Source organism: Abramis brama (genome assembly GCF_963993115.1).
Source record: "Abramis brama genome assembly, chromosome: 3".
NCBI lineage: Eukaryota > Metazoa > Chordata > Actinopteri > Cypriniformes > Leuciscidae > Abramis > Abramis brama.
The window spans coordinates 62,287,337-62,305,345 of record NC_139965.1 but is presented as its reverse complement, the minus strand read 5'-3'; the positions used below and the strand labels follow the sequence as shown (position 1 = coordinate 62,305,345).

The 18,009-nt window shown below is 39.8% G+C and overlaps 1 protein-coding gene and 1 long non-coding RNA gene across 2 annotated transcripts; one reads left to right on the top strand and one right to left on the bottom strand.

The window, feature by feature from the left end:
- The first annotated feature begins 24 nt into the window (after window positions 1-24).
- Window positions 25-8,119, top strand: LOC311079949 (uncharacterized protein). The gene is made up of 12 exons (XM_084109675.1): window positions 25-78; window positions 1,022-1,499; window positions 1,779-1,871; window positions 2,031-2,408; window positions 2,971-3,072; window positions 3,471-3,703; window positions 4,338-4,516; window positions 4,599-4,692; window positions 4,796-5,084; window positions 5,387-5,659; window positions 5,779-5,955; window positions 6,049-8,119. Exons 2-12 carry the CDS (start codon window positions 1,232-1,234, stop codon window positions 6,261-6,263), a joined length of 2,301 nt encoding a protein of 766 aa, XP_083965801.1. The 5' UTR covers window positions 25-78; window positions 1,022-1,231; the 3' UTR covers window positions 6,264-8,119.
- A 3,810-nt stretch (window positions 8,120-11,929) lies between these two features.
- Window positions 11,930-16,138, bottom strand: LOC311079420. The gene is made up of 4 exons (XR_014605405.1): window positions 15,988-16,138; window positions 15,074-15,141; window positions 13,903-13,946; window positions 11,930-12,136 (listed from the first exon to the last, which is right to left on the bottom strand). It is a non-coding gene; the product is annotated as an uncharacterized lncRNA (long non-coding RNA).
- Window positions 16,139-18,009: the final 1,871 nt, after the last annotated feature.

Below are 18,009 nucleotides of genomic sequence, written 5' to 3'. Positions count from 1 at the left end.
TGTTTATTATTAAGTCCTTTAAAACAATTACGCTGACGTCACCGGGTTATCCCAAAGTTCATTGCGATTTTCCTCTCGGTAAGTACGGTACATTAATATACATGGGTCTATCATTTTTACATTTACACATCAAAAACTGTTGAATCAGGACAATAAGTTGTGTTTAGAAACTTTAGTTTTGTAAGGTGGCCATTTCTTAGGACGATTATGATAGAATAAGACATTAGCTTTCTGCACCAAATGTGCAGGCTAACAAAGTTAACGTTAGCTAATTAAATTCAAGTTAATTTTTGTCGCATACAATCATTTAACGTTAACTTAAGGTACGACTACGATCAAAGGGGAATATAAAGATTGCTACAGAAAACCAGCTAATAGCCATTTGCTAGTTATTTAATAATTAATTGTGTTAAATGTGATTAATTAGGTAGGCATAATGAGACATACTGTAACTTAACTGAAGTGTTAGCTGTAATGTATGTCTGCGTTGGGATTCTTGCGGTTGTGTTGCTCTTTGCCCCCTGTTCTGTGCCCATTTATACACATAGTAGTGTAACTTATAACTGTGCTAATGAAAGCATGGACATCAAAATAAAAAAAGCACATTAAAAAAATAAATTTGTGTTAATTAAAGCTAGTTTTCTAAACTACTATGGCTGCTGAGGGAAGTTTTTGATTAAAATAATCACAGGGAAAAGGAAGTGATCCAGTTAAAAAAATGTGTTTCCTTGTACAAAAGTATAGTTAATAACATAAACAGATCATAAAATGGTATTGGTTATCAGCCAAAATGGCATTTTGAATGGTTGGTATCAATATCAGCCAGCCTTCAGTGTCAAGATTAGTCTATTCTGGCCTAATATTTACTATAAGCACCCACACCCCATCACATCACAAGGCATGGGCAAACTAGAGATCAACATTTTCTCAAATTATTAAACCTTTTAGTTATTCAGTATTTATGTAGTAGTATGTAGCCTGATCTTCAAATTTGAATTTATATTCTTCCCCTTCTCAACAGGTCCCCTAGTCCCTTCATCATTTACTTTAACTCCAGCTTCATTACAAAGCAAAAACAAAGGCACTTTTAAGAGCCACATTTGTCTAGTTAATTGTTGTCCGTCTCTCTGTTTCTCTGTTGTTCTTGCTCTTTTGCTCTTCCCCTAGACACCCCTCCCCTTCCTTTTATTGTTGTGTTGTCAGTGTGTTGTCTTGTTTGTCCTTGTTCACCATGAGTGAATCAAATGATTCTGATGTCGATCAGGTCCTTAAGGAGCTTGATGAGCTTGTTGGTCATTCTAAATTAAATTATGAACTCCAGAACTTGGAAGGTTTCATCAATAAGATGCAGGGAGAGCAGGAGGCAACACCATCCACCAGCCATCAACCTGTCCAGAAGGCTCCACCATCTACTAGCCATCAATCTGTCAGGTGGCTGAAGAGAGACAGTGATGGAAATGTTGTCTATGACAAACCAAGATCATCTCGAAATAAAACGGGTCAGTTTTCTTTTTTCAGTCATATTACTTAAATGAGAATTCCTGTGGTTTTCCACATATATCTAAAACGGAGATATAGATTGTTTTACCACTGGGATTGAATACATGAATGTGTCATGTGTCTTGTATGATATTTTATTACATACTCATCCAAAGTGGTATAGACAACGACATTGGGCCAATAAAAATTTGTATCATTCTGTGAAATAAAATGAGCTTGTCAGAATCTATGGAATTGTAATGGTGTAAGGTTGATTTGGGTTTTATTTTCTGCTACAGCTAGTCACCGCTACAGTCGTAAGACAGGTGCTCATACTAGAATGTTGGACAGCAGCATTGAGATAACTAACTACTGTCCACATAACACTGTTGGTATGTCCTTTATTTTGTCTCTATTAGTTTATTGTTTATAGATTCTAATAATTAAAATGTAAATAACATATTTTTGCAACAGAATAATTGACAGCATACATGTTGCACGCTTTGATGGTGTAGAAAATGGATTTTAAATATGATGTACTATTTTAACAGAGACTTTCCTTGAAGAGCTAAACCACTCACAGGGTGATGACTTGGATGATCAGGAAACGGCACCAGCACCACCACGAGCTTCCTCAGACTGGTCTACTCGAAAAAGTCTCCTCTCAGACATGTGGGAGAAGGAGAGACCCTGTCTGGTGAATACCATGGTTGCACAACAAAATGCAACAACTCAGATCTGCCAACAATGTGGCAGTCCAGCTTCTGTCCGTTGTCGTGACTGCCGACCACAACCCTTCTTCTGTGCTGATTGTGATGTCAGTATACACCGAAACCACGTGTTCCACAACAGGGATGCAACAATAGCTGGATTCTTTCAGCCATTGCCTCCAACAACCTGTGTCGTGGAGAGGGCTCTTTCCCAGTGTGGTAAGCTGTATTTCTTTTTTTTGTGTGTACCATTTAGCGCTGCACAATTTTTGCAATTGTAATTGCAATATGATCCAACGCAACTGCCTAATGATATTAATCTGCAAATAATCATGCATAGGTACATTTGTGACATTTGACTTTTATATTCACTTCATCCTCCTTGACTGTGCCACTTCTGGTTGGTGGGTGTGTGTAGTGCGTGAAGGGTATAACAATTCTGATTGGTGAACTTAAGTCGGAGATTAAAGAGACATTTGGAATATTGAACTGAATCATTCACATTCAAAAATCATATTGGAAATGGTAATCGCTTTATCTGTCAAAAAAAGCACAGTTATAATGCTCAGCCCTAGTCTCATTCTCAGTTTATTTAAATAACTTCACAGTATAATAGGCTTCATAGGAATCTTTTGAGTACTTTCTCTGAAACACAAGTAATGACCTTCTATCTTTTTGCTTTTCAAATCATTGATTTTTTGTTTTATGATAATAGAATACTTCCCAGTTAGTACATAGGATGATACATGTCTTTAATCCCTGCATATGATGTGTCTTTCAGTGTGTATTTTGCCATTGGAGATGCCCGAGAAAATATGTAGTTGTGCTACGGGATCGTTGAGTGTCAACACAGGAAAAGTTGTTGCTGTGGTTACAATGAATGGTAAGAATAAAATGAACTTGAGGGAACATTCAGATCAAGTGGCTGTAGCGTCCATATCACATTCTGGGCAAAGTTTATTTAGATATTCACAAACATCTGAAGTAGCCCAGTGGTGACCTCTTCTTCTGTCATGCTTTCAATTTCAAGCTTCAACAATAGAACAGTACAAATAACAAATAAACAACACTGTCAGTAGGCTGCTTAAACCCCTGCAGTGAATTATCTGTTCCTCCCGCACCAGCAAATACACCTGTCTCATCCCGGCCAGTCCTGCATAGAGCTTTCAAAACCTGTCACGCACTGCAGTCTTTTGTGTCGGGACATGCGGGGGGGACCCTTTAGTTCCCAGTGCATTTGTCAGATTTATGCATAATACAATGTGTTCTTTATTTTTCCAGGAAGATATGATCTCAGTATGCCTGAGATGAAATGTGAGGCATGCAAAGCCACTTGGAGTGCTGGAGTGGATGACTTGGTCCGCAATGACTACTGGCCGGCTACCCTTCACTTTTCCACAGTGTACGCTACAGATGTGTTTTGTTCATATGAAGAGTTGAAGATGGCAGCACCAGGACTGTCCTGCCAAGCGTTTTTAAGAATGCTTGATCAACGAACTGTCCGCTTTGGCCGTGTGAGTATTAGTGGTGGGAATCACTAACAACTAGTACTAGTATTGACGTGAATCGCAGAATGACAATTATGAACACATTGATTATTGTAATTGGAGCATGTTGATAATATCAAATCAGTAATTTAGCTATACTCGATACATTGATAGAACATTATCTAAGATCCAAAGTCTTTGTAGAAAGTACCATTCAGTTAAAAATCGAAAACCAAACTTTGGTCATGATGTTTTCTGTCCATGACATACAAAGAGCCAAAAGATTTCCCATGATGCACTGGGCTGAGCGGCTGCCTGTGGAGGCTCGATGCTGGAGGATTTGACATCACCTTTGACCTTATTAACTTTAGTTGATAGATGGATGGTTGTTATGATTTAACAGAGTTAGGACGTTTCTGTAATAAGGCCCCAGGTGTCCCAATGCTTTTAGTCTATATAGTTTATGCATTTGTACAACAGCGTGCACTGGACATAATTTTATTTCCCTCACTTTTTTCTTCAATGCAAGTTCACTTTTTTAATATCCACCAGGAGAAGCAATGAAAATAGTAAAAAAAAAATTTAAATGTATCAATGTTGAGCATCATGTTTTGATAAAATACTGTGAATTATGTTGACATGTTTTACTCTTCTGAAACAGACTGGGAAGATCACAGCAGACAGCTTCAGAAAAAGCTTTTTGGAGTGGGAGGCTGTTAGATTTGAGGTGGAAAAGATCTGCAGAGAGGATTATTTTGTCTGTCCTGCATGCACCCCAGACATGCTTGCTGTTTCTGTGGATGGAAATCGCAAGCACTACCGCTTTAAGAATGCAGCAAGGTACTTACGAAATGTGTGTAATTTGCAGTGTTGTGTTTGCTGTGTCATATTGAAGTTCAATGTGTACCTTTCTTTCATTTAGATCTGAAGAACAAGCCTTGTTTAAAGACATCTTCATTGCAAAAGATGAAGAAGTAGAGAGATTTGTGGATTACATCCATTCGACCACCAACCATGTAAACTTGTTGTATAATATTTCTAAAAACACTACCAATAACATTTTACAATGGACATTGCTTGGGTGAGTCCTGACTATATCAACCTTTTTCCATGTTGTAGGTCTCTGGAAGAGGTGTCTGTGGAGGGGAGTGGTCAGCTGCCAGGGAAACATCCTCAAGATCCTCAAGTAAAATTGATGAGGAGGGACTTGAGCTTGCGGTCTGTCGTCATGGAGTTTTTCTCGGTGCTCTCAACATGTTTAGGGGGGAAATCTTTGCTTATCCCCTCTACCTGCAGAACAAGCTGGCAAATAAGCCAATAAGCTTTTTTGCCATGGATGTGACCTGCAAATATTGGCCCTACCTCAACAAAGTGGCAAAAAGCTGCCCGGAGCTCCAGCACCTTCTTGGCATGAAACCGTTCCTCTCAGTGTTTCATGCCAAAGCCCATGATTTTAAATGCGAGGTAAGAAAACATTACTATGTCATTGACTGTCCCTGAACACCTGCAAAGAACACCTGTTACCCATACTTCTTATACACGCAAAGACATATGAAATTATTTTTGAGACTCACCTGTCCTTCCTCAAGGAGATTTTTTTTTACAAATAAGGATAATCGTTATGACATTCAGTGTTACATTGAGACTTAGCTCATTTAAGTTACTGCCATAATAATGTAAGTGAAATGTTTACACTTCTTTTCTTCTCAGCAACAACATCCCAACAGAATGCCGATCTTGATGCGGTGACCAGTCGAATGGAGGTGCTAGTGGCCAGCATTAAAAGAAGGTCCCAGCGCCTTTACAAAGACACCGATGGCAGCAAAGGTCGGGCCCGGATTCGGCGCAAAATTAGAGAGGAGAAGGCCATTCTTAGCTCTGTTGTTGAAAAATACAACAGTATGGTTCCAGATACAGAAAGAATCGTCTTTGACATCATTCTCTCTGACGAGACAGTTTGGCCATGGCAACTTTCACATGGTGGTATGTACAGAAATCTGTTGACAATTTTGTACGATATGCATAGTAGCAAAAAAAATGTATTCCTTTTCCCAAATTGTCTCAGAAACACAATTGACTTATGTTCCACAACTGTATCCCAGACACTGTAGATTTGAAAACCAAGAGGAAGGCATTTGATGTTGTGATGGCAATAAGGAGGCTTGAGGAGGAGAAGAAGATTGTCCTTTCTGAGATGGCAAAGCATTGGAAATCTCTTTCCACTCGTGCAGACACACTCAAGGAGATGTCATGCCAGCTTTTCAGTGAGGCACTGAAAAGTACGTATTTAAGTAATGTGTTGTAAAGGTGTAATACTATACTGTACATTGTATTTTTTATTTTTTGATAATTTTTTGTTTTACTCCCATAAGGTGAGCTGTGGGCTCTAAATGAAGAAGGGGTTAAGGGTTTCCTCAGCTTAACTTTGAGAAAAAAGCAAGAAGTCACCAGAATGATGAAGCATGCAAGAGACTGTTATGCTCAAGTTTTGACTGGAACAAGTGTGGACTTCCAGAATGATTGGGATGGATACGACAGTGATTCTGAACTGTCAGACGACGGATTTAGAGGAGCTCCTTTGTCTTGATTTCTTATGGCGCTTTTCCACTGCATAGTACGGTACGGTTCAGTTTTCTACGGTGCGCTTTGACGCATTTCCACTGCAGATAACGGTACGGATCGGTTCAGTACAGGACGCTTGTGGCACATTTTCACTGCATGGAACGGGACAGTACGGCTCGCTTTAAATGGTACCTGGTCTGTTGAGGTTCCAAGCGTGCCAAACTGGTACTAAACATGACGTGAACACACTGCAGATCACTGGTTGGTCAGAAAGAATCGTCACTACCAGAGTCACTGTATTTGCAACACGAGACACCATTAAAATAGCCAGTAACAGCCACCGCTATTTTAAACTACTTACTTTATTTAGCAGTATTTTGTTTTGCTGCCATCCGTCTCATTTGAAACACGTTGTTCCGTCTTGCAGTTATAAACATCCACATGCCGAAATCAAGAATATAATCCCCTCGATAGGCTTCAATGATCCTGTGTTGTGCGCAGGGGGGCAGGGATTTGTATTATTTTGAAGGTACCCTTTGGGTGTTTCTCAGTATGCGTTCTTCAGCGATCTTGCGTCCTTGTGTTCTCGTTTTACGTCATCATTAACCGTCGAAGTTCAGACCCAATTCTCAAGAACGCAAGTACAGAGGACGCATGAAAGAACCCGGATGTGTTCTTGATACCGAGGATGCATCGAATGCAGACTTGAGCTAGTACTCGCCTGGTGTCCCAGAAGTCATTGCGGCCGGTTCCGAGTTCGTTCTTCCAAGGAAGCTTGGCAAGACCGGTCTCCACGAGAACACAAGTCCGTTCTCTGCGTTCTTGGAATTGAGAAACAGCCCGTGTCTCTGTTGAATCCAATGGGGTCGCTGTGTCCATTTCTTTTACTGTCTATGGTTGTGCGTTTGTAATGTGTCGCGTTTACGGTGACATCATCGGTAGAGGCGGCGCGGTCCTTAAAGAGCTACTAGTGCAGTGGAAAAGCAACTGAGCTAAACTGAACTCGAAACGCGCCGTGTCGATCACAGTCGTACTACGCAGTGGAAAAGCAAAGCGAGCCGAACTGTACCGGGCCGAATCGAACCAAAACGTACCGTACTAGCAGTGGAAAAGCGCCATTATATTTGTCAGTGTTTCCTTTTTAGTTTTTTGACAACGCAAGTTATAGGTTCTCAAGGACGTACACACACAATCTCAACTGGCTTATCATCCGGACAGCGTCTCTTTATTTCCTCCTGTGCCCGCTCGCGGTGTGAAGCATGTGTCAGCGCTATTCTCCGATATGCACTCTAACAATGCAGCCCTATTTCTGAGGAGCAGAAATGTTGCCGTGGGGAGCCACCACGGTCAAATAAACATGGAGGAAATACTGTTTGTAAGTTAGATATGCTTGAATAATGGTCAAGCATACCATTATGAATAATGGTCATTATATCTACATGTGACATTACAACAATAATATTGAATGTAGTTATAGAAACTGAAATTAATTTAACTAACTGTTTTTCCAATAGTCCTCTTCTGTTTATGGTAGAACAAAAATTTTGCAGGAAGGTGGAACATGTCCTTATTCATGTTAAATTTCCATATGTTCACGTGTAAATATGTGTATTGTAATAATAATAATAAACATAATTCCACTGATGTCATCTGCTGTGGCTAATCTGAGTTTTCAGACAGTTTTACATGGACACACAAACCCATTTTTTTTCTGAATTTGGACTATTGCATCAGCTCCTGCTACAGATGGTCTCTTAAAGCATCCTTGACAGGACTTGTTCAGCTACTTCTCATGTGCAGTGAAACTACATAGAGGTTCAACAAATGCAAAAACTGAAACAAAATTTGAAAATGTGACTTAATTATGGACCCTATAGTGGTTATTATAGACACATAAATCATTTTTTTCTGATTTTGGATGTTTAATAGGAAAATGTTGTTGAATTAAGATTTACTTTAATAACTACATTTCCTGACCAAAGCACTTTGATTTGGGTTATAAATACTATACAAAACCTACAATTGAGTGTTTAGAAATACAGCCTAATGGCTTGTTTGACTAATTTGCATTTGTTTTTACTTGTACTGTTGTGAAAAACAAACAAAACAACTATTTTGAGATTTATTTTGTATGTAAATTGGGTAATGTGATTTGCTGTTCATGTGTGTTGCTGTTTACGTTATGATTACGTATAGACTCTATGGAGAATTGGCGCGCTGACATGCGCAGTTAGTGTGTAAAAAAAAAGGGATGTGCGCAGAAAAAGTGTGTGCAGATGAAGAGAGCATGACTCATGTGTTACACGAGATGACCTCAGATAATAAAAGAAGTCAAGTCCCATATGTCCATTTATGCATGCATTACTACGTTGAACCCATTTACAAGAGAGCTTCCTCTTATGTTCCACAGCCCCTCTTACATATATATATATATTTTTTTTCATGCATTCCAAAAAGCCCATTTTCAAATTTTGTAGTTGATGAATGTTTATAGCAGAAACTAAAGAAAAAAAGAAAACTTTTTTTCACACATTTATGTTTCCACACATGTGGGACTTAGTTTGATTTAAAATCACACTGCATTATTAGTTGTTTTAAATTAATTACTTTTTTGAAATAGTAACAATTTAGGGGTTAGTGTACATATACAACATGTGTTTTGGCATTTTTAGCACACTTCTTCCTCAGCCTACTGCACACAGACACAACTCATATCTCATTCAACCAAAAACAAGCTGATGAAGGAGTCATGACATGGGTCAGATATCAGAGGTCATAAACGATGAACCAATCCATCAGCGCTGCTCCTATTGGCACTTTGGTGTGTATATGGACAATACCTTTGACTGGAAGGCCTGTGTTGAAATTAGGTGTTATCATTTAGAACAAACACTCACAGTAAATCAAAAAACCTTGGCAATGATGGAACAAAGTGCTGTTAGGGTTATGGTTAGAATTAGGGTTAGGGTTAAAGAAAAAAACCTTGGAAATGATGGAACATAAGGCTGTTAGGGTCAGGTTAGGGTTATGGTTAGGGTTAAAGAAAAAACCCTGGAAATGATGGAACATAGTGCTGTTAGGGTCAGGTTAGTATATGGTTAGAATTAGGGTTAGGGTTAAAGAAAAAACCCTGGAAATGATGGAACATATGGCTGTTAGGGTCAGGTTAGTATATGGTTAGAATTAGGGTTAGGGTTAAAGAAAAAACCCTGGAAATGATGGAACATATGGCTGTTAGGGTCAGGTTAGTATATGGTTAGAATTAGGGTTAGGGTTAAAGAAAAAAAACTTGGAAATGATGGAACATAGTGCTGTTAGGGTCAGGTTAGGGTTATGGTTAGGGTTAAAGAAAAAACCCTGGAAATGATGGAACATAGTGCTGTTAGGGTCAGGTTAGTATATGGTTAGAATTAGGGTTAGGGTTAAAGAAAAAAAACTTGGAAATGATGGAACATAGTGCTGTTAGGGTTATGGTTAGGATTAGGGTTAGGGTTAAAGAAAAAAACCTTGGAAATGATGGAACATATGGCTGTTAAGGTTAGGTTATTGGATTAAGGTTAAAGAAAAAAAACCTTGGAAATGATAGAACATACAGTAGGAACATAACTGTGGGAACATAAGGCTGTTAGGGTCAGGTTAGGGTTATGGTTAGAATTAGGGTTAGGGTTAAAGAAAAAAAACCTTGGAAATGATGGAACATAGGGCTGTTAAGGTTAGGTTATTGGATTAAGGTTAAAGAAAAAAAACCTTGGAAATGATAGAACATACAGTAGGAACATAACTGTGGGAACATAAGGCTGTTAGGGTCAGGTTAGGGTTATGGTTAGAATTAGGGTTAGGGTTAAAGAAAAAAAACCTTGGAAATGATGGAACATAGGGCTGTTAAGGTTAGGTTATTGGATTAAGGTTAAAGAAAAAAAACCTTGGAAATGATAGAACATACAGTAGGAACATAACTGTGGGAACATAAGGCTGTGGTAATATAGGGCTGTGGGAATAAAGGGCTGTTGGAATATAGGGCTCTGGCAACACAGGGCTGTGGGAACAGGCACGCTGCCCTGCAAACCATGATATGTAATAATTAAAAAGTTGTCAGAGGACTAACACATTGTTGGAAAGGTCTCAACCAGGAGAGTAACATGTCTAAAGAGGATACATTACTCCTGCTTTAAATACTAAACCTTGAACCCAGTCCATCTTTAAAGGCTTGTCATTTAGCAACAGAAGGTGATAAAAACATAAGACCAGCAGTTATAAAAAGCTCTGGACCTATGCTGTCATGTAGGTATGGTCACCAAAGTTTACCCACTGTAAGAACTGTCAAATATGGTAAAAAAAAAAAAAGAAGCAGCTATTTTCACCTATTTAACGATTCAATTTTTAAAATCTGAGGAAACCAGTGTGTTTCCCATCCCAATAAACCTCAGGCAGGGTGTATCCAAAATTTTACACTTATAACTTATAAGTATGAGAAATATACCAATATACTTAAAAACTACAACTCCCAATAGAGACTCGTCACAGAAGCTGTTACAAAGTGTGTGCACTTGTAGTTTTCCGGGCTGGGTGGGTGGACATGTTCGACTCCTGTGTTTCTGCGTTTCTGCTGTCTGCCGCCGCCGGCCAACCGAGCACGTGTGTACAATACATACAAATACATAAAACTGTATTTTATTATTATCTTTATTGTTTGAATCCACAAATACAACGTTAGACAAAAACATAATATTACGAACATTGTGTATTTTTTATCTTCTTATCCGCCGAACGGTACATACAACGTCACTTCCGGAGTCTTCAGCTGATAAAAAAAAAGAAAAAAAGGTGCATAACTTACTGGAGCAGCAAAGCTGAGCAACGTTGTTGTTGGTGACAAAAACAATGATTATATCAGCTGATCGCTGTCCGATTTTGTGAATGAATTCCCGCATTGCATTGTGGGATATGGCCTTTGAATGCGTCTCGTAATGTTCTGTATTACACACAGTCTATGGTATTACAGCATACTGTAATATTTCACCGATAATAAAACCGAAACAATATTAAAATAAATAAATTAATACCATGATAACATTTAAATAAATGTTGAAAAGATAGCGTTATAGTTATAAACATAAATAAACAACAAAGAAACCCAACTTCCCTGGTCCCTATAGCCTGAAATAATAACATTAAAAGTAAAAGTATATATATATATATATATATATATATATATATATATATATATTTACACACACACAAAACACATATAATTGTCTTCTGCTTTTTCTCATCCGGGAAACAGTGAAGACTTACACACACACATTCAGTGCATTAAAGTCAATGGTAGACAACAGTGCAGCAGCATGTTTCATGTGACTTGCCTTTTAAAAAAGCCTTCAGAAACCCTCCTGAATTAGAATCCATGCTTTCACATTTTTAGAAGCTTCTGGACCCTCTTGACCTCTGTCCTCGTAAGCCTGTTCGTTTTTCCACCCCTGCCTACCTCAGCTACCCTTTATTCAAAAATGTATGGTTTAGCTGGTGGAATCAACTGTCTCTTAATGGGTGTCAATTAATATGAGTGAAAACATGTCCCACCTTCCTTAAGTGCATCATACTGCAATATATCATTTGACACGTTGAAGAGATTTCAGGTGATTGGCTAACCCACAAAATGAATGGAAAGACATAAACATAAATATAGGTATACTTTGCTTTTTATTTGAACAAAAATCATTTGATAAAGAAAACACTTAATTTATTAACTTTGTATACATAAATCGTAACATCCAAAACCAGGATGGCCCGTAAAGGCGAACTCGACAATTACTGTCTGAGTGAAGTCACACATCGGCAGTCTTGGGACATGGTGAAAACTTGAAGGCCGGCTCCCATGTCTCCTCCCAGATTTTTCCACTGTAAGTATCAGTAACACAAAATCAGTGAAAAACAGAGGAGCCATTTTAACATAATAGTTTCACAGCATAAATATTGTACGCTCTTGTATTTCATTGTTTTTATACAAACATATACATATATATAGTGCTTGATGCAATGTAACATAAACATCAGCCACTCTCATCGATAAAGTCATTGAAAGTAAACAAGCCAATAGCCGATAACAGTCAACATGGATGATCTTGGTCGATACTGATGTTCTGCCAATAAATTGGTGAATGTCTACTTCCTACATAGAATCACACAGGGGCAATTATTCATGGCATCAGGTATGGTACTGAAAAGAGCAAGTGGCTAAATCCTGTAGACAATATTTGACACTGCATTTAATCCATCCTATACCAACAGTGTAACCAATAGTCTAATTAAAATACAGGTGGGTCTCCAAAATTACAGTATTGTGCAATATTTCAAGCCATTTTTTATATGATTAAAGCTTACAGCTCATGAAAACCAAAAATCATCATCTCAAAATATAAGAATAAAGAGGAATACAGATATGTTGACCTTTTGAAAATAAACGAACGAATCTGACTCTATACTTGGTCTGGCTGCTTTTGCACAAATTACTGCATCAGTGTGGTGTGGCATGGAGGCCATCAGTGTATGGCATTGCTGAGGTGTTATGGAAGGCCAGGTTGCTTTGATAGTGACTTTGAGATTGTCTGTAATGTTGGGTTTGGTATCTATCATTGTTCTCTCTATGGTGTTAAGGTGAGATGAGTTAAGCACAGCAATACCATGCTAAGCAAACCAGTAACAAGCAGTTTTGGCACTGTAGCAAGGGCAGAGTCCTGGTGGAAAAGGTAATCAACATGTACATAAAGCTTGTCAGCAGATGCAACCATCCTCTAAAATCTCCTGGTATAAGGCTGCATTGACTCTGTACTTAAAGGGTTAGTTCACCCAAAAATCAAAATGATCTCAGTATTTACTTACCCGCGCGTTGTTCTAACCCTGTAAGACCTCCATTTATCATCGCATCACAAAATATTATATTTATGATGGAATCTGAGCGCTGGATAAGTCTTCCATTGACTTCCAAGGGGCTTAAACTTGCTCGATTCAACTAAGCTGTTTACGTAGTCTATCTGCGCAAGCTTCTGGGTTCTACGGCATACGCGTGACCTGCGTTGGCCAATAGTGAGCCTGCGTGGTGACGTAGAACCTCAAAGCTCTGCGCAGTTAGACTACGTAAACAGCTTTGAAGCAGAACACAAGTAAATGGATATTGGAATAAATTCGCAATTTTTGTTTGTTTTTGGCGAGGAAAAGTATTCTCGTCGCTTGATAAATGGATGGTTGAGCGACTGGAGTCATTTGGACTATTTTAAACGATGTCTTAATACGTTTTCTGATCGAGCAAAGTTAAGCCCCTTGGAAGTCAATGGGGAACTTATCCAGCGCTCAGATTCCATCATAAATATAATATTTTGTGATGCGATGATAAATGGAAGTCTTACGGGGTAAGAACAACACGCGGGTGAGTAAAAACTGAGATCATTTTGATTTTTGGGTGAACTAACCCTTTAAAACCTAGTGGACATGACAATTCTCTCAACGCTGCTTGTTGGTTGCAAAACTTTGAGACCACCTGTACATTCAAACTTTTGTGTGCTACAATATACATTCCAACCGTTATCCACCACCTATGAGAAGGTTAAAAGTGGAAACAGAAAGGAGATGTATAAAGGCAATTTTAACCAATATAAAGCAGTACTTACCATGCAGAGCAAGGTAACCATTTGACCTTAACTTCTTCTTTTCCCTACAGAAAGACACATACATATAATAATCAGGTTTATAATGTCATAACTTTTGTGACAAGGCCACTTTGCCTTCAGTAGGGCTGTCATTAAATTCCAACCCTGCATAAAATAGAAGGATAAGGAATATGAATTTATATACCTCATGGGATTCGCAATAGCCTATCATTTCTCAGGATCATCACATTGTGTTGAATGTATATACTGTATGTTTGAAAGTATTCTGAATTCATATGCTAATTATAAAAAAAAAAAAAGATTTAATTCAGTATTAATAATATTGGAGCTTTAGACGGCTAATAATTATGTCATAAAAATATTGTCCGGTGTGGCTCTGTTTTGTTACATTAGCTTTGCCTTGTTGTTAATGTCCAATTGACCCAAACAGCGCTTGATTGACAGGCGATCTGACCAATCATATTTCGCCATCCGCCATTTTGCCTGACAGCACCGTCAGGAGAGATAGTAGATTAACATGCCAGGATTTGAACTTGAGAAACGGAGTGTACTGATGCTTTTCTGCGGTTAAAACAACATTCCTTCTTATGTTCATTCATGTTTAATTGATGCTATAACTGAACTAGAAGGAAGAGATGATCGGTTCACAAGAAGCTTTAACTGATGCTCTACAGCAATCTGACAGACACATTAAAGAACCACAAAACGTTATTTACTGTTTACATTGTACTGTTTACTGGTACATTTGACCAAATTTGAAAGGCGAGACTTTGTTTAATATCAAAAGTAACTGAAAAGTAAGCTGGTCTGTTGTCAGTCTCCTCTCTGCTCCACAATGTATTTTTCACTGAGTAGGAACATAGCTTGTCGGGCATAGCAACAATAACTAAGGGAGGCGGAACTTTGTGAAAGGTCAATTGCAATGACGATGTCTACTATAAAAACGGACTCATTAAAAATATGTTTTTCCAACTCAAGACTTGTCTAAGTCTGTTTAAAATATGAAGATAATGTAAAAAGCACAGCAGTTACTCTAAAATACCCTTAAATGGGCTCAAAATTACCACTTGCTTCAATGGTCAGTATTTTGTGATATGTGAAATGCCAGATAAGCCACATACAATGGAGAGATGATCAGACAGCCTAGTGAAAAATATATTTCTAAACTTACCTTATGTATCCTCCTTCCTGTTATGGATTCATATCGGAAAACTTGTTGTCTACTACATTTCCGGCAACCTTAAATGACAAAAAATAATAATAATAATTAACCATAAATGACAAAAAAAAATTAAAATGAAACAAACAAATTCTTAACTAAGTTTCACAAAACCTGGGGAACAACAGTAACCATTGTCCTTGAACTTTGAAAACGTCAGAAAAAACAGCTAAATAACTAAAGAATACATATATTAAAGGCCATTCACACCAAGAACGATAACTTTAAGAAATATATAGTTCTCGTTAATATGATAAACTATAACGAAAATGACATGGAGAACAATATTGTTGGGAATCACTTTTAAAGCGATTTTGAGAACGATAAAAAGCTAACAGCCAATAAGAACCCATCAAATTTTAACCATATTTATTAACACAAGGTGAGACTTTGCATATCCTTGGTCAGTCTGGAGGCTTTTATCGTTATGGTTATACGTATATAGTTATTGTTCCTGGAATGAACGGCCCTTTAGCCATCAAATTCAGTGACTTCATAGCCGAAATGTAACCTAATTATCCTACTGCCTAGTCGAAAGGTTATTGAAGCAGACTTGTGAACAGTGGTACGTGGGGAATAAGCTATCTGGGCTGCCCACTGATGTGTGTGATATGTGTGTGTGTATTTGTATTCATCTCTACTTATGTGTGTATTGCTCATTACTCTACTCCTAGAGTGTGTGTTCAGTACTGAAAGGTATGTATGCAAGGACAAATTCCTTTGTGTATCAGGCTGGCCACTAAAAATTACTCACTATTAACTAATCGATTGGACTTAAATTCACCTGAAGATTTCTGTATTTCATGAATCATGATTACAAAAAGGGGAAATTCATACATAGTGTGCTAAGACCAAAGTTCACTTACACTTTCTTCTTTTTTTTGGTGGGGGGCGTTGTTCCGTCACAGGGAGAGAGACAGGGTATAAATCTAAAAGATAAAATGTCTCCTTTTCCTGGGCCTGATGCTGGGTTTTGGGCTGGGCCTGATGCTGGGGCTCTGGCTGGGCCTGATGCTGGGGCTCGAGCTGGTCCTGATGCTGGGGTTCTGGCTGGGCCTGGTGCTGGGGTTCTGGCTGGTCCTGATGCTGGGGCTCTGGCTGGTCCTGATGCTGGGGTTCTGGCTGGTCCTGATGCTGGGGCTCTGGCTGGGCCTGATGCTGGGGTTCTGGCTGGGCCTGGTGCTGGGGTTCTGGCTGGTCCTGATGCTGGGGCTCTGGCTGGGCCTGATGCTGGGGTTCTGGCTGGGCCTGGTGCTGGGGTTCTGGCTGGTCCTGATGCTGGGGCTCGAGCTGGTCCTGATGCTGGGGTTCTGGCTGGGCCTGGTGCTGGGGTTCTGGCTGGTCCTGATGCTGGGGCTCGAGCTGGTCCTGATGCTGGGGTTCTGGCTGGGCCTGGTGCTGGGGTTCTGGCTGGTCCTGATGCTGGGGCTCTGGCTGGGCCTGATGCTGGGGCTCTGGATGGGCCTGATGCTGGGGCTGGTCCTGATGCTGGGGCTCGAGCTGGTCCTGATGCTGGGGTTCTGGCTGGGCCTGGTGCTGGGGTTCTGGCTGGTCCTGATGCTGGGGCTCTGGCTGGTCCTGATGCTGGGGTTCTGGCTGGTCCTGATGCTGGGGCTCTGGCTGGGCCTGATGCTGGGGTTCTGGCTGGGCCTGGTGCTGGGGTTCTGGCTGGTCCTGATGCTGGGGCTCTGGCTGGGCCTGATGCTGGGGTTCTGGCTGGGCCTGGTGCTGGGGTTCTGGCTGGGCCTGGTGCTGGGGCTCTGGCTGGGCCTGATGCTGGGGTTCTGGCTGGGCCTGGTGCTGGGGTTCTGGCTGGTCCTGATGCTGGGGCTCTGGCTGGGCCTGATGCTGGGGTTCTGGCTGGGCCTGGTGCTGGGGTTCTGGCTGGTCCTGATGCTGGGGCTCGAGCTGGTCCTGATGCTGGGGTTCTGGCTGGGCCTGGTGCTGGGGTTCTGGCTGGTCCTGATGCTGGGGCTCTGGCTGGGCCTGATGCTGGGGCTCTGGCTGGGCCTGATGCTGGGGCTGGTCCTGATGCTGGGGCTCGGGCTGGGCCTGATGCTGGGCCTGAGGCTCTGGCAATGTTGTTGTGGAGTTCCCTACAATATTGTATGTGTATGTTAATTTTCAATATTTCCCCATCATGAAAAAACCCAGTTTAAAACTGTCATGACTTAAATGACACAAATCCTACCTTCTTTGATCAATATAAAATTGTAGGCCTTTCTCATGGAGGCCACAATTTTTAGGTTTTCTTCAGTGGGTGGCAGATCGGTCACCACATCGCACGCCCACTTTCCAGAGGCCTTATCCTTTTTGGCAAAAAATAGAATTGGGACATAGCCCAATGCACTTAGTTTTTTCACCTGTAAAAATGCAGACAGCAAACATTAGTTATTCCCAGTCCACTGCATTATTTTCCACCCTATTGAAAAAAAGGCATTAAATACATTAGTGCTACTGTTTCTAATATACACAATTACCATAATCAAACTTAACAGCTTTTCCCCTTAGAAACAAAAACATTACATATGTGATCTATCCCAGTGGTTCTCAAAGTGGATTTGCTTTGAATGAGAAAGTTGTGCTTCATCATTAAGAAATGCCTATCAATGACAATGTAATGATCTAGAATCTACATACAATCTTGATTGTAAATGCACTAATAAATTAAAACATTAACATTTAACTTTTTTTGTGATTATGACTAATCAAGTTAATCTGTTGTAAATCACTTCACTCAGGTCATGATGAACCATTCTTCCTGCTGCTTAGCTTGGCTTATTTGCTATTAAGATAGCTGATGAACATGGATGAATGTTTGAGTCAGTCCACATCATTAAGGGATTCAAATTCCAAAGTTGACTAAAGACCCAGTTACACACCAGCTA